This window comes from Coffea eugenioides, chromosome 2 (genome assembly GCF_003713205.1).
Source record: "Coffea eugenioides isolate CCC68of chromosome 2, Ceug_1.0, whole genome shotgun sequence".
In the NCBI taxonomy this organism is placed as follows: Eukaryota; Viridiplantae; Streptophyta; class Magnoliopsida; order Gentianales; family Rubiaceae; genus Coffea; species Coffea eugenioides.
The window spans coordinates 78,428,749-78,451,533 of record NC_040036.1 but is presented as its reverse complement, the minus strand read 5'-3'; the positions used below and the strand labels follow the sequence as shown (position 1 = coordinate 78,451,533).

General features: G+C 37.6%; 4 protein-coding genes across 4 annotated transcripts; 2 read left to right on the top strand and 2 right to left on the bottom strand.

Moving 5' to 3' along the window:
* The first annotated feature begins 1,138 nt into the window (after positions 1 to 1,138).
* LOC113763749 (origin of replication complex subunit 5) lies at positions 1,139 to 4,373 on the top strand. Its single transcript, XM_027307661.1, has 5 exons — positions 1,139 to 1,218; positions 1,463 to 2,340; positions 2,448 to 2,867; positions 3,637 to 3,964; positions 4,080 to 4,373. Exons 2-5 carry the CDS (start codon positions 1,514 to 1,516, stop codon positions 4,128 to 4,130), a joined length of 1,626 nt encoding a protein of 541 aa, XP_027163462.1. The 5' UTR covers positions 1,139 to 1,218; positions 1,463 to 1,513; the 3' UTR covers positions 4,131 to 4,373.
* Positions 4,374 to 6,106: 1,733 nt separating this feature from the next.
* On the bottom strand, positions 6,107 to 7,462 carry LOC113760347 (putative nuclease HARBI1). Its single transcript, XM_027302897.1, has 3 exons — positions 6,929 to 7,462; positions 6,620 to 6,845; positions 6,107 to 6,555 (listed from the first exon to the last, which is right to left on the bottom strand). Exons 1-3 carry the CDS (start codon positions 7,460 to 7,462, stop codon positions 6,107 to 6,109), a joined length of 1,209 nt encoding a protein of 402 aa, XP_027158698.1.
* Positions 7,463 to 13,700: 6,238 nt separating this feature from the next.
* LOC113763745 (cytochrome P450 86A8-like) lies at positions 13,701 to 15,897 on the top strand. The gene is made up of 2 exons (XM_027307658.1): positions 13,701 to 15,502; positions 15,612 to 15,897. Exon 1 carries the CDS (start codon positions 13,740 to 13,742, stop codon positions 15,423 to 15,425), a length of 1,686 nt encoding a protein of 561 aa, XP_027163459.1. The 5' UTR covers positions 13,701 to 13,739; the 3' UTR covers positions 15,426 to 15,502; positions 15,612 to 15,897.
* A 105-nt stretch (positions 15,898 to 16,002) lies between these two features.
* LOC113760743 (ascorbate transporter, chloroplastic) lies at positions 16,003 to 22,405 on the bottom strand. Its single transcript, XM_027303441.1, has 11 exons — positions 22,150 to 22,405; positions 20,606 to 21,204; positions 20,283 to 20,390; positions 19,674 to 19,829; positions 18,891 to 19,106; positions 18,377 to 18,586; positions 17,684 to 17,821; positions 17,396 to 17,497; positions 17,241 to 17,306; positions 16,687 to 16,771; positions 16,003 to 16,569 (listed from the first exon to the last, which is right to left on the bottom strand). Exons 1-11 carry the CDS (start codon positions 22,202 to 22,204, stop codon positions 16,472 to 16,474), a joined length of 1,833 nt encoding a protein of 610 aa, XP_027159242.1. The 5' UTR covers positions 22,205 to 22,405; the 3' UTR covers positions 16,003 to 16,471.
* Between the last annotated feature and the right edge of the window lie 380 nt (positions 22,406 to 22,785).

Here is a 22,785-nt window from a genome sequence, read left to right as displayed (position 1 = left end):
GATGTTCATATGTTCCGTCTTTTCCAAGAAAAGTACTTATTTTACGCTAGCATGTGAATGTGGACGTTTTTATGGATGTGCAAACATTAACAACGAGAAAATTCCCTGGAAAGAAAGTTAGTCTTAATAACAAGGCAAGTGTAGAATTTAACCTCATTTGAGTAAAGCACTTTCCAACTGAACCCTCCAGCCATGGATTACCAGAAAAGAACTAGCTAAAGATAGGACCAACCTTATTCTGATCACCTACCTTTACCAGAAAAGAACACTATTCAAACAAGTTTGGTTTGACTAATTAGCAAACCAAATTTGAATGAAGTCTTATTAAGTCGAGTTCGATTTGAACATCGAGTAAATTGATTTATCTTGTAGTTTTTAATGAGATTCGTAAGAAAGAAAAAAAAAAAGAATGTCACCAATATTCAACCAAAAAAATACAAACGAACAAAAGCTTGCAAGAATTGTCGGGGATACCCAATTCATTTAGGGAAAAAAAAAAAAATAGTCCAACAACATTTAGGCTTTAGCTCAACTGGCAGGAGCAGATTAGCCAAATAATCATACAATTCCGAATTCAACTCTCATACTTTCCCTTTTCCTTTTGACTGCAGGCTCCCTTGAACCCAAAAAAAAAAAAATTAATGCAGGAAAGTACAAAAAACATTGTGTCTAACTCATACCTTAAATGCGGTGCAACATACACCTGACTTCAATGATTTTAGTTGATCCGTATTTAAAGTTTAGAATTGCGGGGTATAAAAAAAGATTTTTTAAAACCCAACAAGAAATTAGGATTCATTATCTAATAAGTGGATTAGAATCATGAGTACGGTATTTATAAATCGTAGTATGATGGTTAATTATTTTGAAGAATGGTTGGGTTGGGTGATTAGGGGGAATGGATGATAAATAAGAAAATCTAATTCAAAACCTTTTTTTTTCGAATCAAGGAACCAGTACTCCCTTGCAATGGGCCGGTAGTCTCCCAAAGAGCCCAAGAACCCCCAAAAAAAAAAAAAGATCTGAAGGAGTTGGACAATATGCTACACCCGACCACACTCGATCGACGTACAAGAATTTGGCGGGAAAGCATCAAACCCTTCTGAATGTCTTCTTCTCCTCCAATTGGTAGGGTTTTTAAATTCTGCCAGCTGTTCAACATGACCCCTCGCGCCCTTTAATTTTCCGGCAACTTTCGCAGCCAAATTCTCCGATCAGGTAACCTCAGATATAAACTAACAAGACGGATTTGCATATTTATACACAAATTTCATGTCCACGAATTGAGTGGAATTTCAAGAAAAACGTTTAACTAGTACATTTTATAACTGTGTCAAGTTTTTCTCATTGCTTCGTAATTCTTATTAGTCTTTTTTCCCATTTTAATTCTAATAATGTTATCTTATGCTTAAGTTTTTATTCAGCTTCATTCATTTTTCTCCTTTTACTTTTGTGATTTTAGGGTTTCTCAAATTAAAAAAGAAATTTCAGAATTCGTGCAATTCGTAAGGAAATGAGTAGCGAAGAAAGTCCACAAATTACAAGAAGAACCACAAGATTATCCGCTGCTAATTCTGAAAATGCAGTCGATTCCTCCAAGAGTTGTGCTTTGAAGCCTCTCTCAGTTAATGACCTTTTGTACGGTAATTCACCAATAAGCTTGGAAGAGTTGATCAGTAGCTTTCCCGGAAGGCGAGGTCAAATTATTGAGCTGATGAGCCTTCTTGGTCCTGTGAATTCTCCCATGTTTCCAACATTTGTACATGGAGGTTCTTCGACCGGGAAAACGAGTATAGTTCTGAACATATTTAGGCATCTTCGCCGCCCCTTTGTTTATGCGAGTTGTATTACGTGTTATAGTCCGAGGATACTGTTTGAATCTATTTTGAACCAGCTAATGCTTCATAGGAAGAGTGACAGCAATGGCTATTCAAGTATCAAGCGATGTGACAAGCCCTCTGATTTTGTAAATTTGCTGAGGGAAGCTTTGAGTGGTGTTATTGGTACGCTCCAAGGGAATGCGGAGAAGGCAGGCTCAAAGAAGGCAGCTAGATGGCCTAACGGGAAGATGGTTTACTTGATATTTGACAGCTTAAATCTTGTTAAAGAATGGGAGAAGAGTTCTACTATATTGCCTTTTCTGTTCAACCTGTATGATATCTTGAGGATGCCGGAGGTTGGCTTGATATTTATCAGTAACAATTCATTAGATACGTATTACGCAGACACAGGTTTTGTAGAGCCATTTCCTTTTCATTTTCCTGATTATTCAGAAGATGATCTTCGTCAAATATTATTGAAGCATCAAGTAAACAAAAATCTCTACTCTTCATTCCTTGAGTAAGTATGGTAGCTTCACCCTTCTCTGCTTGTACTGTGGCCTGTTGTACTTAAACTCCTACTTAACATAATAGATATATAATGTTATTGTGTTTCTTGGGAAACAGTGTGGTACTGAGACCATTTTGCCGAATTACAAGACGAGTTAATGAATTATCTACAGCATTGTTGCCATTATTTAAGAAATACTGTGAGCCTCTTGGTGACTTGGGAGCTGTGCCTAATGAAGATATGAAGAGAAAATTATATGGGCATTTACAAAGGCACATTGCACCCTCCCTGAATGAGACATTTCGAGTTTCAGCAGGACTTACTTCTGGTGCCTCAAGGAGCAAAGACAACAAGCGGAAGGGCATCGTAAAGAAGTTGGAAGCCTGTACATCATCCTATGAGTTAGACTTCCATATGTCTACTTCTGCAAAGTTTCTTCTTATTTCTGCATTTCTTGCTTCAAGAAACCCAGCTACACTTGATGCCTCACTCTTTGATTCCACTGGCGGTTCTGATAACCGAAAGCGAAAGAGAAAGTAAGTTACATGTCAAATCGGTACATGCTTGTGCTCCATGGCTTAACTTTTACTCTCTCATGGTTTTTTTGCTGTGTTATGCTGTCATTATGGTGACATAGGACTTCTGTCCAAGAAAATAGCTAAATTTCACGTCTAATTCCATTGGGCCTTTTGCTTGTGACTCTTTCAACAAACTAGAGGAGCATTTATTTTAAAAACTGTTGGCTGGAATAAAATCAGGAATGCTGTCCATGGCCGAAGAAGCATATGATTTTAATTTATGTGTCATTTCTTGCCACCCAAATTCAGCAATGGACATGGTTACCATAATTTGCTCGAAGGCAGTATGGTGCAATCTAGATTTTCTTCCATTTTATTTGTTTCTAAATTCAGCTTTAATAAATAACATTGAAATCATCATTTGTTTGATGTGTCTAATTGATTTACTAAAGACCCATAGGTTTCATAGTAGGAAAAAAAATAGAAGTACTTTGTTTTCTTTTTGCCTTGTTATGTGGAGTCTTTTTACATTCTGGTTTTAACTCTGCCTAACAATAGTCGTTTGTAGTTTCAGAAAAAAAAAAAAAGAACTTTGAAAGATATTTCGCTGTTCTGTAGGGTTCATGACTGTCAGATGCAACTTGAATTGTCAAAACTTGCTAAACCTTTACGAATATGTTCCCAAAGGCTGCAGTCTTGCTTCTCGTTGCATCATTTTCTCAGCATTGTATGAGTCATCTCAGGAAGCCTTTTTTTTGCTGATTCTTTTTCCTTGTTATCTTATCAGGAGCTCTGCAAAATCATTGGAACAGAAGGAAACTACTGAACAGGAATTACTCATGAAGGGTCCCGGAACTTTCCCACTGGAAAGACTGCTAGCCATTTTTCAGTGTCTAACATCTGTTGCAGAGTACTCTCCAGATGCAGAGTACTCCTCAGATGTGGAAGGTCAAGGAAATAGGGCGACCATGGGTGATAGTGGCTATATTGGGTCTCACGTACTCTTGCAACTTTCGAGTCTTTGCAATGCTAATTTTATCACCAAAGGAGGGAGTTGCCCATTGGAAGGTTCAACAAGATACCGATCTAATGTGTCTGAAGATTTGGTTTTAAAGGTAACTGCAAATGAGTCCCTAATCTAAATTGCATTAGATTTTGGAATATATGCTTTCCACCTTTCCCCTTCCATTCCAGGGATATTCTGATTTGATTACTGAAAATCACTAACAGGTTGCAAGGAGCGTAAAATTTCCTCTCTCGAAGTACTTGTACAGAAGATAATATCCATTAATGTTTTCATTAACTCCAGCTTGTTCTCCAAGGGGAAAACAAGAGAAGAGTGATCGGCTGGCAATCTTTTTGACGTTTCAATTTGGTTTATTCATGCTTGTCAAGCATGATCATCTGATCCTTGGTAGACATAAAGTAAAAAAAATCAGCTGCACCAAATGGATTTTCAAAACTCAAAAGCAGTTGAGAAAGCTGCTGACTTAGCTATTTCAGGCATCTCATCATCCGATTGATCTGAGAGTTTTTTCCTTTGTCCTTTTTTCCTATTCTTTTTATTCACTGGTTGTTTGGGGGGGGGGGTTGCACAGTCCTATTTTATTTAATTTCCAAGATCTCTCAATAAAAAGAGATAGAATACAAACATTTTGATGGAGTCCATTTGAGCTTTTTAAGATTACAGTATCAATTCCAGCTGCTATTCAGTTTCTCGCTTGCCAAAGTCTGAGATATGCTGAACTTGAATGGTTGGCTGGCACAGACTTTTGATAGCTGTTTGGTATAGATATTCTACAAAACGTTGTATGCAATCTTAGTAGAATTATTCATGTGGTAATGGCAGAAACATGGTGAGTGGAATTAAGGTTTGTTGGGAGAAACTCTCTTGAAAGGATGGCTGAATATGCAAAAAAGTGTAAAGAGTGTAATTCTTCATGGACTATGGGGAGCTTTTGCTAGATTGAATAAGAATGATGTGGAAAAGTTGTGCCAATTAGACAATGACTCGAGAAGGATTGCTGATTTGTCAAAGCCTTTTTCATGTAGTATGCAGATAAATAGCAAAATACATCTTCCGTGTATTTGATACTTCATCATGCATTTATTAAGGATTAATAAATCTCTTTCTCTGAATATACCCGTGGCCTAGATTTTTCAAGAATAGTATTACCCTCTCTTAGTGCATCAACAACATTGTGAAGTGCACCCTTCAAACTTTTAAATTCTTCATCACATCACATGTGATTTTTCTTTTCTTACCTTGTGTTGCTGTTGTACCTTGAGATTGTTTGTTGTTACATGCCTTTGATCGTTGTGCATCCAACTCCTTACTTGAATTATTGAAGGTCTCTAGACTGATCTCATTTTGAGATAGCATGTTGTCAATCTCAATGATACTTTCAAACTGCACTCCATTTGGTTCATTCATCCAACGCATGCGTTTCTCTTTCGCTGTTTCAGCACCTTGTCCCGTTGCTCTATCTTTAGCAAAAAGTTCTTCTAAACTGTCATAATGGTTGATAACTTTAGTCTTCCACCTTATAGTTTCAGGTTTTTCCTAAGAACATGAAAAGAAAAATGAAAAACAAGCATCATTTCAATGATAAAATAAATAAAAGCAATAAAGACAGTAAAATAGTCTAGCTAACATATACCTGTAGAAGTTGTTCCCAAACTTCAGGTTCAGCACACCAAGTTTTTGTGAATGGGTTCCAAGAAAAACCACTTAATTTTTCATTTCTAAAGAAATCATAGGACTCTTTGAAGTGTTCCTTGAGTGTCTTCAGTCGATTCTTCAAATGACTTTTGGTAAATTCTATTCCAAGTTTCTCTTTCAACTCATTGATAATATTATTGTATGCAGTTGGTGTAAAAGTTCCATCCACGCGAAATCCTTTATAATGCTGATCCAAAAGGGCCTGAATGAAGACTTCATCCATTGCTAGAGTCCATTTCATGTTTTCCTTCATGATGCTTGGATCTTTCTTCATGCTTTTCCAATTACACAAACTATATTTGTAGAAGAACACATAACAAGAACAGAATTTACATCAAAATAAAAGTTTTATATTAATTCTAATATGAATACATGGTTTTATAGATCCAAAAACATACATAATCATATTAGACAAAAGAAGATTCATGTGGCAACTTGTATTTATAAACTCACACTACTAATATAAGAGTACAAGTTAACAAAATAAGGATCACATTACAACTTAAACAAAAGAAATCAGCATCAAGTCAAGTTGTCAAAGTATATAATCATTCCACATTTGCATTGCTATTTCATTCCTTAAACCCTCTCCTTGAGCATGATCTTTTTCAGCACTTATATCTCTGCTTTCCTCCTTCGATGGAGATTGACTTGCCAATTCTTCATCTACTTCATTAATGTACTCCAAGCCAGGGTCAAACTCCATGAGAAAATTATGTAATATACAACAAGCAAGCACAATTTGTGATTGTATTTCAACACTATAAGTTGGTTGAGTATCTCCAATGATTGGAAACCGTTTTTTCAAGACACCGAATGCTCTCTCAATTGCATTACGCAATGATGAATGTCCCAAATTGAATAGTTCTCGAAAGTTTTGCGGTTGTTGACTTGAGTATTCCTTCAAGTGGTACCTTACATTTCTATAAGGTGTAAGAAGTCCCCTTCTCAACATGAATCCAGCATCAACAAGATAATATTTACCTATACAAATATCAAATAGTTACTACTTAATTAAATGCACTAAGAATAATTAACTAAGTATTACCATTAGAAATGATTAATTTATCTTCTCTAGTGAGCGCATTTTTTATGATCCTTGAATCTGATGCAGTTCCCTCCCAACCAGGTAGAACATATGTGAATCTCATATTCAAAGAACATGTAGCAAGCACATTTTGTGTTGGATGCTCTTTTCTACCACGATATTTTGCCGCATCAATATTAGGCACCTTAACGCGAACATGGGTTCCATCAATTGCACCCACACAATCCTGACAGTTATACACTATGTTAAAATATAATTTCTATATGAATTTACAATTTTTAAAATAAGGTGTCGAAAAGTTTATATCACCTTAAAATATGGATAAAATCTTGCACTATTAAGTATTTCCGGAGGAACTTGTTCTCCCGTAGGCTGCTGAAGAAATTGATCCTCCAATGCTATAACTGCTCGTAAAACTCTATGAAAATGACGACTAACAGTTTCTCCAGAACGCCGATAAAAGTATGACATTGTGATATTTTTTGAGGGAATTGTTAATATATGGAGAAATTTAACAACTTGCTCTTGCACCGTGGCTCTTTGAGTAGGTTGTAGACCACCATGTGTTTGCAATAAGTCACATAAGCGCCTAAAAGTTTCTGGCCCCATACGGATAACCTTACTCAAATATCCATTTGTACTAAGTTGCATCAATAATTCCTCTCGTACTAAATGACATTGTGCAGACCAATATCCAATGGGTCGATCCACATAATTTGCATGACTTAGTTTTCGAGCAATTATCATGTTTATTACATGACAAACAATTTCAGTAGCAACCAATTGTCGCTTCCTTTGTTGAATGTCATATTCTCCATCGACTTCATTTTGTTCCTTATCCATCTAAAAATGTTTGTATTAGAACACTAAATTTACAAATGAATAGATAATTAAAAAACAGATTTTATTTATTTACAAAGGTTATGGAGTCATTATCAAATACAATGTTAAAATTCTAAATATCAATATAAAAAGAAGTATTTTTCTAATAGTAATGTTTTTAAACTGTTGACATAATTTACAATAAATAATAAAAATAATGCAACATCCTAATAAATAAAGATGTTTTTAAATGAAGATACTGAGATATAAATATCATTTTGTCTACTCAAACTTTATTGAAAAATTCTTCATGCTTTAAATTAAGTTGATCAAGCATTTGATTTTTCATGTCTTCATTTTGGTCTCAGCCAGGGACACCTCTATGAATATAAATAGAACTGCTATAGCCTAGGAGATTTACTGATATCAACTAACGTAACCAAATATGATTTATTCTATTGTCATATGACCACCATCTTGTTAGACCTCATTTTGTTTTTGACGATCAGCCACCATTCAAAATAATACTTCTAGTATCATCATATTGTTAATCATTTCAAAGAAAGATGCATTATTATAATAAAAAGAGGCTAACATATTGTTTATGAACTCTAGATGGATCATTTTACAATTTGAATCTTACATAGGCAAATAAACAAACAGATTGTATGCATTCAAATTTCATATCCATTTATCACCACTAAAGCTGTCATGTACCATAACCATGCAAGATATAATCACAAATCAATAATATAAAATCAAGAGTTCATTGACAAGAATTTTATGACAGAAAATGAACAAAAAATTTAGAATATAAACAATAAGAATCTACACAAAAAAAATACTTTTTTCACAATGCTCTAGAGAAGACTGAGCAAAGAAAGAAAGAGAGATTGAGTTAAAGAAATACCTTTTGTTTGGTGAATTATGGGTGAAGAACGGAAGAAACCCAAGTTTTCTGATTTCTCAACTTGCTGGAAGTTGAGAAAGTACATGACGCAGGACCACCGAGAAAGCTTTGCAGTGCTTTTAGAAATCAATTTTAGGATATATTGGGAATAAAGAATTTTTGTATCAGCTTTTAAAGGACAAACTTGTCATATTAAAAATGTCTTTTGGTGCCCCATCATCTTTCCGTCCTTTTCTTCCCACTTTTGGGCGGAAAAATTTTCAGCAATTGGAGGGAGATTTTATCCGTTCATTTCACTTCTCTTCTGTACTTGTTAAACTCCCAAAGGAAAGAAATGGCTGTCCTTTCTCTCTGAATACTTTCTTTTCTGTCCTTTTCTCCCTATCCAAATGAAGCCTAAATCAAGCTCAGCTCTAATACAATCCCTCCTGAAACTCAAAGAGACGAAGCGCAGTGAACTAAAGTTCAATGATGGCTAATACTCTGATTCTTATTTTTTTATGAATGTTTTATTTAGAAACGCAGAGCTCTTAACCGAATGGTTGCAACTGGCAAGGGACATGACTAATTTATACGTCTGGCACCATGAAATGGAACAAATGGAGGAGGATCAATCCTAAAAATAAAATAGAGCAAAAATTTCGCAGTCCTTTATCCGGGATGTCTAAAGTCTTCTACTAAGCACTAGGGGATGAAAGCCTACTCAACGCGCCGGTGTTGGGTGCCTTTATTTAACATTTTTTACATAAGTTTTAAGAAAACACAATAAGATTGAGAAAGCAAAAAGTATTGCAAATATAAGTTATTTAAAAAATGTATATAAAGTAAGTATCATATAGTTGAAGTACAATTATCCATAAACAACTCCTTTCACACCCTACACAAAAATAAAGTTAATTTTCAAGTGCACATAGTATTTCTTCTACATATGTTAATCAAGAACATAGAAGGACATGTCAAAAAAGACTAACTGAATAACATAATAAGAAAACATCCAAAGTTGAAGTTATAATATATTACTTTTTATTATTCAACATCAACATAACAAATGAGAGCAAAATTTTTTTTTTTTTTAATGTCAAATAGATAATTCCCATCCTTATACTACAGCTCATTACAAGATTAAAAAAGTTTTACACTTAACTTTGTTCTTAGCTAGTTTTATCTCATCCATATCAATTTTGACAAATCTGACACTTGAAAAGAAAGGGTCAACCTTGTAAATATATTATGAAAAGTTCAAAAGCATCACACAAATAATTTGGAAGTATCGCACAATCCATCTTAACTATGATCGAGAGAGTCCCCAAGTTTTTGTGCATCCAAATCCAAGCAAGTTGATGCCTAATATATTTTTGGTCTCATCAAGCAATCCGTTAAGCATAATGTGGATTGGAGCATAGAATTTATAATTGTTCTGATCAATAGGAAAACAAAACATAACACGATCCAAAAGCAGGATTTTTAGAAGGAAATGAATTTATAGGTTCATATTGATGGAAATCCATTGAGAACTAATAAATTGAACTTAAGAGGTGGCTCGTCGAACTTATTGAAGATAATTTTTGCACTTTTGCCTCTCCTGAAGCAATCAGTAATGTGGGCACCAAATTTGTTGCATTGGACAAACAAAGATGAGTATTGGGAGTTCAATGTGTCTATTTCATAAAGCATTCTTGAAAGGAATAAGTGACCCGTTGTCACAATTTAACCCTAAAGAGAATACACTTCACACTCTCTTGAAAGATCCACACTATAGGACAATGTGAAAATTTGTTTTTTCTTTGATAGCACATCTCAATTGTAATGGTGAAATACAATAGAAAAACACTCTCATGTGAACAGAGCTTGTTTGGTAGAACAAACCCATCATGAAGCCAAAATGACAAGAAATTGCACACATGAATTGGAGTTGGAAGCCATAAGTAGAAAGTGGTTAATGATATTTCCCAATATTTGCTTGTAGATGTGGTATTTTCACTATTAACCCTGCAATGATGATCAAACATTCACTATATGTTTCAAAAATTCCATATGAATGATGAAATTAAGCTGGTGGAAAACAATCATACATAGAGTTCTGTGAAAGCAAGCAAATGAAAATTTGGTGGAACAGAAAATACCTCTTTGGAAGGTTATACTAAACAAAAGGGAGTAGTTAAATCAACAAAATTCTAATTTATAAGCTTCACAACTTTGATACAATTAAATAGGAAATAAAGAAGAATAATTGGAACAAGTTAGTCGTGATTGTGATAATGATCATCCAACATAAGTTTTATAATAATTTGCATTAATTTTACCTTTACATCTTTCTTCCCAATTGGCTTTTTCACCCTTAAACACAAAGAAATATATGACTTTAGAATAAAATTGGAAAATAAAGGAAATTGATCTTAGTTTTGTAGAGTGGTAGGAATAAAAAAAAGTTTTATAGAGTGGTATATATAACTGGGAATAAAAGAATTTTGATTAGTTGAAGTTTATTGATTAGGTTCGAGGCAGTGGAGGTTATATTATAAGGAATTAATTGTACAATAAAAATCACATTTCAATTAAATGTGTCTATAATACCATATCAGTAATTACACAAACATATAAACTTATATAAGTTGTACCCGATACCAAAAAATTGTAAAATAATTTCATATTCCAGAAATACCCAAATATCTCCATAAATAAAAGTTTTAAATGTACAAACATGAGGACATTTTCGTAAACATACCCAAAAATATGCTGCCATTAGTTGTACCAAAAACTTTAAAAAAATTACACATCATTCCACATTCTCAAAATGTCCCTATTCATACGGTTGAAATTCAAAACCATAACTCATTCTTATACAGTATAAGGATTTACCAATAATTTCGAGTCTAAAATGGGGAGAATGAACATTGAATAATTTATTGATGGCCGAATATTTGCCGATTGCAATCTTTTCACAGAGAGAAATGGAATTCCACTTTTGGACAATGTTTTAGAACTTCCTACATCCTTTAGAAGAAAAAAGTATAATTATATAAAAAGCAAGGTAGCAATTTCCGCTATTTTGATTGTGTGCAGAATGTTATTTGGCAGCACATGAGAGGTCAAATATGAGCGTCTTACATGCAGTTGAGAATATGGCGGCGGCAAAAGTATATACTGTACCAGTCAGTCTTCTTGGGAGTTTTTTACGTTCCTTTGTTTCTGGCTTTTCTTCTTCTAGTCCATTGCTTATTCGTCTTTCGTTACCTTTGAGCTACTCTGGTAGTCTGTCGTAGTCTTTGCTCAGCCTTCAGTTCAAATAGTGCCCCTTCTCCAATTGTGTAAACTTTTTTTTGATAATGCAATCGTGTAAACTTTGTTACAGAAATTTGTTAAGTAAATCTAAGAGAACTTAAGCCCAAATCCCACATACATAATATACTAACATGTTTCCAATGTCGTTTCTCTTTTGGCCGCCCAAATCTCACTCAAGCCTGAATCACTTTCTTGGTTTGGTTTGGTTTTCCTTTCTTTTCTGACGATTCTAACACGGAATTGCTTGTTTTTCATGGGGACTGACTTGGTTTTGCTTCCAGTAACTTCACAAACGTTGCAATACTCTTGAGCAAGGGGAACACTTTCGTTTGTCCTGGGGACAGCCGATTTCTTAGCAGTTTTGCACCAAGGCCATTGCCTGGAGTCCGATTTCTTTATTTTATCCTCAGGGGAAGAGCCCGCAAGACGCAGAAATAGGAGGAGACCAGGAACTTGGGTCTTGGCCTCTTGTCTTGGGTAGTTAGACGGACCATAATAAATAGCGAATTAAGCTGGTCAAACTTTTTTACTAATTGATATTGATCAGATTGGTGTGCAATTATCTGAATCTCATAAATAGCCAATTTAACTGGTCAAATTAATGTTTAATTGTTTTTATCGGTTCTTGTTGAGAATCATCATGCTCACGTATGAGCATGACCCTCTGGCATGATAAAATGCTTGAATTCCCAATCAGGCTAAGGTGGTGCTGCTCTGCCCAAAAATCGTTGACACAGAAGTTGACTTTGGTTGCACGGAGAACCGTGACGACAGTGTAGTTGACCTTTGAATCCCCCCAACAACATCTGCCATGTGCATTCAAGAGAGTCAAAGATAAGAGGAGTTGCTGTTATTCTGGGTAATTTTGGTATTCTGCAGCAGGGCAAGAGGATAAAGATAAAGATGGAAAAGAAAGAGATTTTAATTTTCAGCCATGTTACGTGAGAGAACAATTGCTACTTGCTTGCTGCTAGTATAAATAAATTGCTATGTTGGTGGGTCGCTCACCGAACTCTAACCAGCCACACGATCAGACCCATGTTTCATTTATGGTTCTTGAAGGAAAGGAAATTTGCTGGCAAATCCATCTTCTCAAAAAAAAAAAAAAACTGATCTGTTCATTTCTCTTTTCCTGATCACCTCCATCCATTGGGAAGTTTGGAATTTTCTGCCCCTGGAATTTCCTTTCATGGCTTCTCAACTAATCTCATTTATTCCCCCTCATTGAATGCAGCAACTTAAAGACTCGGCTCCTTTCCCCCTGCCAAGAATTAGTTGAAGAGAGAGAAAAAGGAGGGTCGGTCCGTCCTGGCGTTTTTCCTTGGGCAGTTTCGCCTGAGCCACCCACCGTAAAGTCTTCTTGATAATTACTAGTACTTAGTACTACTACTGCTTTGTATTTTCTCTCTTTCTTTCTAGTTTCTAGTTTCTAGTACTAGTGCTGGTACCGGTAAATTTAGGGAATAGTTGCTTCCCTCTTTATTTTCTTTCTAGTGAGTTTTTACCAGTAGCGGTTTTTAACTCTTCAACGGCTGCATTAATGGAAGAGGCATCTGATGGTGAGAGATGGGAGGGTCGGACAGACACAAAGAAATGGTGAAATTCAAGAAACAGACTGGCCTTAGTAATTGCCTTTGAATCTCCCTTCTAATTTTCTCAACTATAAATCGCCCCTTTTTGTTTTGCTCCAGTTGCTTCTTCTCATCAGTCATCACCACCCACCCAACTCAGCAGTACCCATTTCCTCTTCATGTGCATTTGCTTCTCCCATCTAGTACCACCCATCACTCACTCATTCTCTCTTTTGTTACATGTCAATCATAACTTGCCTTCACACAGCACTCCCTAGCCAAAATTACCACCCTCCCTTTCCCTCCATCCCCTTACCTGTCCTTGCAGCAGCTTCAACCATTCCTTTATGCCTTTTTCAGCTGAAACATTGTAACTTTCCTCAGATCAGCTTACTCCACCATTCTTGATGCAAGCGGAAAACATACATTCTAAATAGCTCCTCTTCAGGGCTGCCTGTGCTTGGTAGCTTTCAGTTAGGTGAACAAACAACCTTTTTTTTTCCTTTTTCTTTCACAAAACCCAAAAAATTTAGGGATGGATTTTGCCATAGCTCTGCTGTTATTTACTGGCATCATTTCGTATCTGCTCTGGTTTACTTTCATTTCTAGACCATTTAAGGGTCCTCGAGTGTGGCTCTTGCTGGGCAGCCTTCCGGGCCTGATCGAGAATGCCGACCGCATGCACGAGTGGATCGCCGATAACCTCAGCGCGTGCGGTGGCACGTACCAGACCTCCATTTGCGCCATTCCCTTCTTGGCTCGAAAGCAAGGCCTGGTGACGGTCACCTGCGACCCCAAGAATTTGGAGCATATTTTGAAGACCCGCTTCGACAATTACCCAAAAGGTCCTACTTGGCAAGCTGTTTTTCACGATCTACTTGGCCAGGGGATCTTCAACTCCGATGGTGACACGTGGCTCTTCCAGCGTAAGACGGCCGCACTGGAATTCACCACCCGGACCCTGCGCCAGGCCATGGCTCGCTGGGTGAACCGAGCCATTAAGCTCAGGTTTTGCCCCATCTTGGAAACGGCCCAGCTCGAAGCCAGCCCGGTTGATTTGCAAGACCTCTTGCTCCGGCTCACCTTTGACAACATCTGTGGCTTGGCTTTCGGGAGGGACCCACAAACGTTGGCGCCGGGGCTTCCTGACAACAGCTTCGCATCGGCTTTCGACCGAGCCACCGAGGCGTCTTTGCAGCGCTTCATCTTTCCTGAAGTTATATGGAAGCTGAAGAAATGGCTTCGGCTCGGTATGGAAGTCAGCTTGAGCCGAAGCCTCGTACTCGTGGACGAATACCTGTCCAGCATCATCAATGCGCGGAAGCTCGAGCTGATGAGTCAGCCGAAGGATGGGTCCCACCACGATGATGACCTGTTATCCAGGTTCATGAAGAAGAAAGAATCCTACTCGGACAAGTACCTGCAAGAAGTGGCACTCAGCTTCATCCTAGCTGGACGTGACACGTCATCGGTAGCGATGAGCTGGTTCTTCTGGTCATTGATCCAAAATCCCACAATCGAGGAAAAAATCCTCTGCGAATTATGCCGTGTTTTGATCGAGACACGTGGAGATGACGTGTCGACCTGGATCGACGAACCCTTGGCTGTCGAGGAGCTTGATCGATTGGTGTACATGAAAGCTGCACTGTCGGAAACTCTCCGGTTATACCCATCCGTGCCGGAGGATTCAAAGCACGTCGTGGCGGATGACGTGTTGCCAGATGGCACGTTCGTGCCAGCTGGATCATCCGTAACATATTCCATTTATTCGGCAGGGAGAATGAAGTCTACGTGGGGCGAGGATTGCCTGGAGTTCAAGCCGGAAAGATGGCTGTCCCCTGATGGCAAAAAGTTTGTGACGCATGATTCCTTCAGATTTGTTGCCTTCAATGCTGGTCCAAGAATTTGTCTGGGGAAGGACTTGGCATATTTGCAAATGAAGTCGGTGGCGGCAGCTTTGTTGCTCAGGCACAGGATAACCCTGGCTCCTGGCCACAAGGTGGAGCAAAAGATGTCGTTGACACTGTTCATGAAGTATGGGCTTCAAGTCAATTTGCATCCCCGGGACCTGACAGCAATTGTAGAAAGTGTCAAGAAACAGAAGCCGATCGGTGATCAGTTGTCTCAGGATGCAGGGGTGGGGTCTTCGAGTGTCCAGTGTAATGGAAAATGTGATGCTTGCTGCCTCAACCGGGGAACCAAGGCGATTGCAGGTTGTTGACAGCCGCCACTGGTTTGGAACGGGAGGTGGCGGGCCAGATGAGAGGACAGGAAGTGTGGAGGTTGCGGCTTGTTGGGGTAAGTTGGCCTCCGCTCCGCCTCTCTCTGCAGTCTTCACGGGGATGCTTAATATTTGGACGGTTTGAGTTGCCAAGTCGTGAATGCCCCCTCCTCTTGCTTTTTTCAGGTTTAGGAATGGTTCATGAAGGTCCTCACGGGTTTGGCTTTCTTGCCAAAGGTACATTTCATTGATTGCAGAAGCGAAAAAGAACGGTCAATTTGAAAGAGAGAAATTTTTGGTGGTAAAAAAAAAAAAGGGGTTTTTTTGGGCTTTTCATGGAACAAGGAGCCAGATACTCTTGTAATTTCCCCACTTTTTGGTGTTGTTCTTTGCTGATGATTCTACAATTCTTTGTATTTGTTAGATAATTTTTGTTTGAATTCATCTTGAATAATAATTCTTTATAGATCAATTAATCTTTTACTTCTAAATACTCGTGTATTCGTTGTTGCACATGATTTCCTCGTGATAACCTTTCCTCCTGAAATCATCTCAAAATGAATCAAGTGAAAGCAGAAACACAGAATGTAGACAGTTTTATAGATTGGGAAGGTTAACAAAGACCGCAAGGGCTGGAACCTGGCAGCACTCATTTCGACTTCAGAGACGGCTATTTTATACTAAACTAACTAAATGATTAGAGCGCATAACAATGAGGTACGAATGAGGTTTCTATCTGTCACATTCATTTACTTTAAACGGCTATGGCTGAAAAACATGTTAATGATATTCTCCTGAGGTCTTTCAGATTAAACGCATCAAAAGATGGTATGAAATTTGGAAGCAGCATGTTGCCAGGTTTCTTTGCCCATGATAATCTGGAGCAGTCTTTTCTAGCCTACAACGCATCATGGACAATCCGCGCATTAAAAACCAAGTTCAGCCTCCTGGGTTTCACTCTTCCGGCTACATTATATCCTCTGCATCCCTTTTCTCATTTGACGTCCTAGTTATGTCAAAAGCATCTCTGCCCCTTTCTTGATCATCTATTCTAGAACCTTTTCTCCAGTTGAAAAGAAGTTCCAGACCAATGTGCCTAAGATGTACAATGCGACAGCCACTTTAAACACATCGTCCCAAGAACCTGTGAAAGTACGATAAATATTACTATCAACTTGCTTGACGGAAAAGGGTGTTCTTAACTTAACCACTGCCTATGAGGAAAACTTCCTAAAATAATTGGTCAGGGGGTCCACTATACCTCGTTGGAGTATGTATCCGGTAGCAGCTGTCCCAAACACACCAGCTAATACTCCTGCTGTATTTGACAGTCCTAGCAGTACTCCCTGTGCAGAAATGATCTGTCAGAAAATTCTCATATATTGCCAAATTTTGAATGCTACTAAGTTGTATCCTGTGCTATACAAAATTAGGTTAAAAGTACATATGATGATTGAGAAAGATAGTGAAAGATCCAAAGTACACGGGCTAAAATTGAGATCGCATACCATATTATTAAAAAAAAAAAAAGATAAATTAGGTTTAAAATTAAAAAAGAGCTCCCTGCCCATGAATAATAATATAGATTTACTCGTTCTTCAAGACTTGGATTCGTCTCTCGTGGTGTTGAGGTTATTAGGCTTTATAGTTGGTTCAGAATAATGTTTCGGGCCAAGTGTCACTTCAAACACATGCCAGTGGCTGGCACATGTTATTGCTTAAGATTTAAATGGGGAAAAAAAAACTGAGAACTGATTACTTTATGTATCAGTTAGACACCTCGCAACCGTATTTCAAAGGTAAGAATTAACTCACAGCATAACGTGGCCCAATGTCTTGATGATTGGAGTATAGTCCAGACTGTGAGAATGCATCCGATCCCTGTCCAAATATGAAATGGTTACAGTAAAGTATTTGGTGACAAAAGTTAAAGGTAATCATAATTTAACTATTCCTTCAATCATTCAGACCTGACTGCATGCCATGCACAAGACTGCCATGGCTGGTGTTTTGACATGGCTAAGTAGTGTAAGGAAGAAAGCGGGCCCTAAAAAGCCAATTGACTGCATGATCTGCAGAATTAGTCCAGAAAATCAATAGAGAAAGATATACATGTTGTACATGAATTTCGCAAGCTTGTCTGACCATTTCATATCAGAAATTAACTTCAGAACATATTATTGAGAGCCCTCTCACATTATCCTTGTACGGTGTTCTCGAAGTACATGTAATAGAGAGAGCAAATTTAAGATCCTTACCTTGCGAACAGATGTTATTGAAAGTCCTTTGCTCACTAGAGTATCTGCAATCCAACCTCCTATATTGGCAAAGAAAGCCATGGTCAGCCATGGTAATACACAGAAAAGTCCGGACTCTGTAAGGTTGAACTTCAGAACCTGAACAAAAGAATGGGAAGGTGAGAGAATGTCAGATGATTTCACTAAGCCAGTTTCTGCCGTCTATAATTATCTGATGAATTCAAGTTCAACTTACAGGCTAAACTTAATTCACAGGTTAAGAAGAAAGTTTAAGCATATTAGCAATTAAATGCACATAAACAAACAACAAAACTACACACTTGTGTGTTCAGTTACCTGTGTTTCAGCATAACTAAACATGCACAGAACAAAAATAATAAATGATGCATAATAAGTACTAAATATCCATCGCAAAAGCTGATAACCTACAAAATGTCTCTACAGGATTTGTGTATCTGTAAACAAGTAACGTGAAGAAAGACTCACGGGCAATGCAAAAGAAGAATACGAGATGGTTTGCGGTAACATTCATTGCATGATTACATTTCAGCTTGTTTAATTTCAATACGCTTCCAAGGACAAGGAGTGAATGAAGCATCATAATTTAGCAGCCATTTCTCACCTCATTATTGACCTTTTTAAAATAGCAGACGACCGTTGTATTAAAACATCTCAGTTCATTATTCCATTTACCTGATTATAATAAGTCGGCATCCATGTCAAGAGAATAAATGTTCCCCAGTTATGGCAAAAATGGGAGATTATGAGAGCCCAAACAGGTGGTTTTGATAATATCAATTTCCATGGAATCACAGACACAGGTTCCTTCAGTGCACTGCCTCCCAAAATCAGTTTCCTTTCTTCTGCACTAATATCTGGATCCTCACTGGGGGAGCTATGTGCCTGGAAGAATAAAAGTTGGAAACATATGAGAGAACAATGAAAAGACTGTCGAGTAAAACCATATTGCACAGTCCCCAGGAGATACAACTGTGAGCTCCATCAACTACTCTGAGAATTTGGAGGAGTAATTTTACCAGAGATCTTATTATGTCAAGACAATGTACCAACAACATGAGGCTCAAAGGTTAATTTCATTGAGAAACTTCAATTTAATTAATTTACTGGATTACGAGAATGAAAGTAAAATGTAAAAGGACAGCTAAGTTAGTGAAGCAAGAAATGTAATACAAAGCAGCAAACTTACTTTGCTCAGCCACAGTGCAATCCAGATGATTCCAAGAGAACCAAAGGAGGAGAAAACAGATGGCCACCCAAAACTGTGAATTAAAACAGGGGAAAGGGCCAAACCAGTAACAGAGCCAAGATACATGCCACTGTATACGAGTGCCAAGGATCTGCTTCTCTCAGATACAGGAATCCACTTAGAAAGCAAATTATTCATGGCAGGCATAGCAACACCCTGATAACAAACCACCATTCAATTAGGCAATCCAGAAAGCATGCTGAATACATGTGGAAGTTAAGACTTCTTTTTTTTAATTTAGAGCAAAACAGGAAGTTTTCTATACAATTGACGAATAGGAAGACCTTCTGGCATACTATATGCATAAGCCAGCATATGAAGAGTGAAGGAATGTATCTAGCAATCTACATCACATCATAATCTGATATGAAGTGCCAGAACTTTTAAGTAGCTATCCTTAAGGAAGTCAACCTTATTTCACTCTTATCATCTCAAAAACTATGATACAATGTCCAACTAGCCAAAACAATTAGTACAAGGATTTACAGGTCACAATAATTGCTAATAGTGGAAATTAAGCACATAAACAAAACCAAGCTAGTTCCAGTTGTAAGGTTCACTTAATTATGCTTCGCTTGCAACAAATGGCAAAGTAACAAGATAGTTGAAGGTTTGAATACTTTTTTAACTGAAGATATGGAACCATGGTAGTTGATACAAGTCTGTAGATGTTATCTTGAGCTGGTATTCCAGTGAAGTGATATTTCAGCAAAGGAGCCTAACCTCTCCAATTCCCATAAAAGCACGCATTGCAAGCAAGAAGGGAAGTCCAATGCGGGCTGCAATTGGAGTCAAAACTGTTGCAACTGACCACCATACAACTCCAAAACCCAACACAAGTTTCCCACCAATTTTATCTGCCCATATGCCTCCAACAATCTACATGGAAGGAAAAAATCTCAGAGAAAAGAATAATAAATGACCGAGAAGTAGCCCAATTGAATTTCTATGGAAATAAAAAGTAAACTGGGAATGCACATAGGTAAAGTAATTCTTTAGACTTAGTTGTATTAGGGGCAAAGAGAATGCAAGTTTGCTCAAAAGAAAAAAAAAAAGAAAGAAAGAAAATTGATTAACCAGGATTCAAAGCAAACCATTGGTTAGCAGCAGTTAAATAGAAGAATTTAATCACATTGAGTGATAGACTGCTGCCAACCATGATTTGGACGGGCAAAGACTGGAAACTACCACTAGCAAGGAAACTGTTTCTTTGGCATGTTAAGTTTAACTTCTTGCCAAAACAGACAAAAGAGGTCCAGTCAAGCACCTATTTGGACATTGACCGTGTAACATTATCTAAAGTGCAAGAAATTGGCAGAATTTGAGTAAAACCTGAGTCAGCAAGTAGCCCCAAAAGAAAGAAGACTGGATAAGACCAACTGTAGCACTGTTCCAGTTGAATTCTTTTGACATTGGAAGTATTGCAATGCTCATGTTCACCTGGAATTAAAACACCAAAGTATTAGACAAGCGATAGCTGTTTTACTTTTCACTCAATACATCAGTGCAACATAAACAACCACCTACTTCATGGAGCAGTTCCAAACCTCACAACAAAACTTTGAAGTCAGCTGGGGAAGCCATGTACACTAAACTAGGGAAAGTTCAGCAGTAAAACTAGCAGCAAGAATACAAGAAAACAGGAAAATACTCACACGGTCCATGTTGCATAACAAAAATGAAGCAAAACAAAGCAGCACGATCACCCAACGCTTTGGGAATCGTTCCCACCAAGAATTGGTTTGCACTACTTCTTCCATAAGAACAGCTTCGCCAGCTCCTTCTGACGACACAAGAGACTCTAATTTTGCTTCTGTTATTTCACAGTCTTCAGATTTGTAGTCAGCTCGGATGCTAGTGGCAGTTGCATGCTTTGACTGTTGGTACTGCCTATCGAAAAAACCAAGTTTATCTCGTTTCCTCGGTTGAGTCAAGTTGCTCTGAGAAAAAGTTGAAGATAGCCAGCATTGGCAGATTCCTTTGGTTCTTCTTATGTTATATTTGTCACCAATTTGACAACACACTAAAAGATGATGATCAGCTTCAATATGAAATGTTGATCCTGGGTTTCTAGTACCCAAACAACCAAAAGGATGGAGAGGTGAGATATATAGGCATCCAAAGAACGAACACCTTAGCCTTTGCATATATAGCTTATTGTAAAACACATTTTTAGGCGCCAACTGTGAAGCATCAAATGCTAAGCACTGTCCTCGATGATGGGCAGCAGATTGCTCAGCTTGATATACTTTGCCTGGTATGAGAATTAAGGAGGATTACATTTATCATCCATTATAGAGTCCAACAAATCGCAAGCATGTACGTGGTCTGCTTAAACCATTGAAACAATTATTTCCAGCATTCCAGGAGCAACTAGATAAAGAAAGTGAAATGCTTTTGACACAAAATTTTCCTGTTACTAGCCACTATTATTCTGCCTTACTTGAATCACTAAAATGTTGTAACTTTCAGAGGAAGAACCAGAATTGCTATTCAGTTTTAATGGTCTCAGCATTTGGCATGCAAATTTATGCACACAAAAAGGCAGTAGTAAAAAGCAACAAAACCAGAAGATAAAGCTATTTTCTTTTTGGCAACGTTCCACATTATAAAGAACATATATATGTTTATCCAAGGTTGTGCCAAGCTTATTTTTAGAATGCCGTAACTGCTAACAAGTTCCTCAAATACTCTACAAGGCTAAATAAAAGGGACACTCTTTTAAATACTACACCCGATAGCTCAAATTGTGCTCGTGACTTTAATCTCTCATTTCATTCACCTAATTTCCTGTTTCATTTCTTGAGCCACTACACCCGATAGCTCAAAGAGAGATGCTTTAATATCCATACTTCAAAAATGAAATTAAACCAAAAACAAAAAAGAACCTTTTCTCGAACAACGGAAATTAGTGCTCAATTTCCACTCAAAATTCTCAGCAAAATTATAAATTTGCATAATGATATACTTAACAATTGGAAAAAAAATAATAAAAATGGAGCGTGTCTACACGCGCGTGCATCCGTTTCCATTATCATTCAATGTTCTACTAAATAAGATTCAGTTTCACAAACGCCACACGTTTAAGCTCCATCTAGCTAACCAATTCATCTCCTCTCCACTTTCCACCGGCAGAAAAAGAAACACAATACCAAAAGCTATTTGAATTGCATTGGAAGGCTAGACAAATAACTATCACCTGAACCAATGAAGGAACCGAAATTCCGGCTGGAAACGACGGCACCGATTGCCATTGTCTCCGGCGATGGTGAGTTTAACTCCAGAGAGCTTAGACAACAATATCTCTATTTCAAAAACTAACAAATTGAACTTACACCGGTCGGATTTTCATTATTTTTGTGATTTTTGAGCTTTCTCCCTCTTGGAAAAGCTCAACAGCAAAATGGATAGCAAGAGCACTTGGGGTTTTAGCAGCAGAAGTAGTACTCGTACAAATTAAGCCCACCGTCGATGCTTTTTCTTTTATTAATTTTTGTGGTTTTTAAAAAGCGGGAACAAAATCTTACATGCTGGGATTAATATGAGTAGAGGGCTGAGAAATTGACACGTCGTACTTTCATCCTCGATACATCGTGAATTTACTAAATTGCCCTCACCCTTGATTGTTTTATTGTGCTTCACCGGGAGGGGTATTTGGGGGGAATGGATAATAGAATCGTGGGCCACCCTTTTGCATAAAAGGCCTGTGATGAAAGGACAACACGAAAAGAATAAGAAAGACAAATGGGATTTTGCACTTTTTGGTCTAACGAATTTCCAGCCATTTGTTTCGGATCATACGTGGAATATCCTAAATTATACACGTCTTATTTGA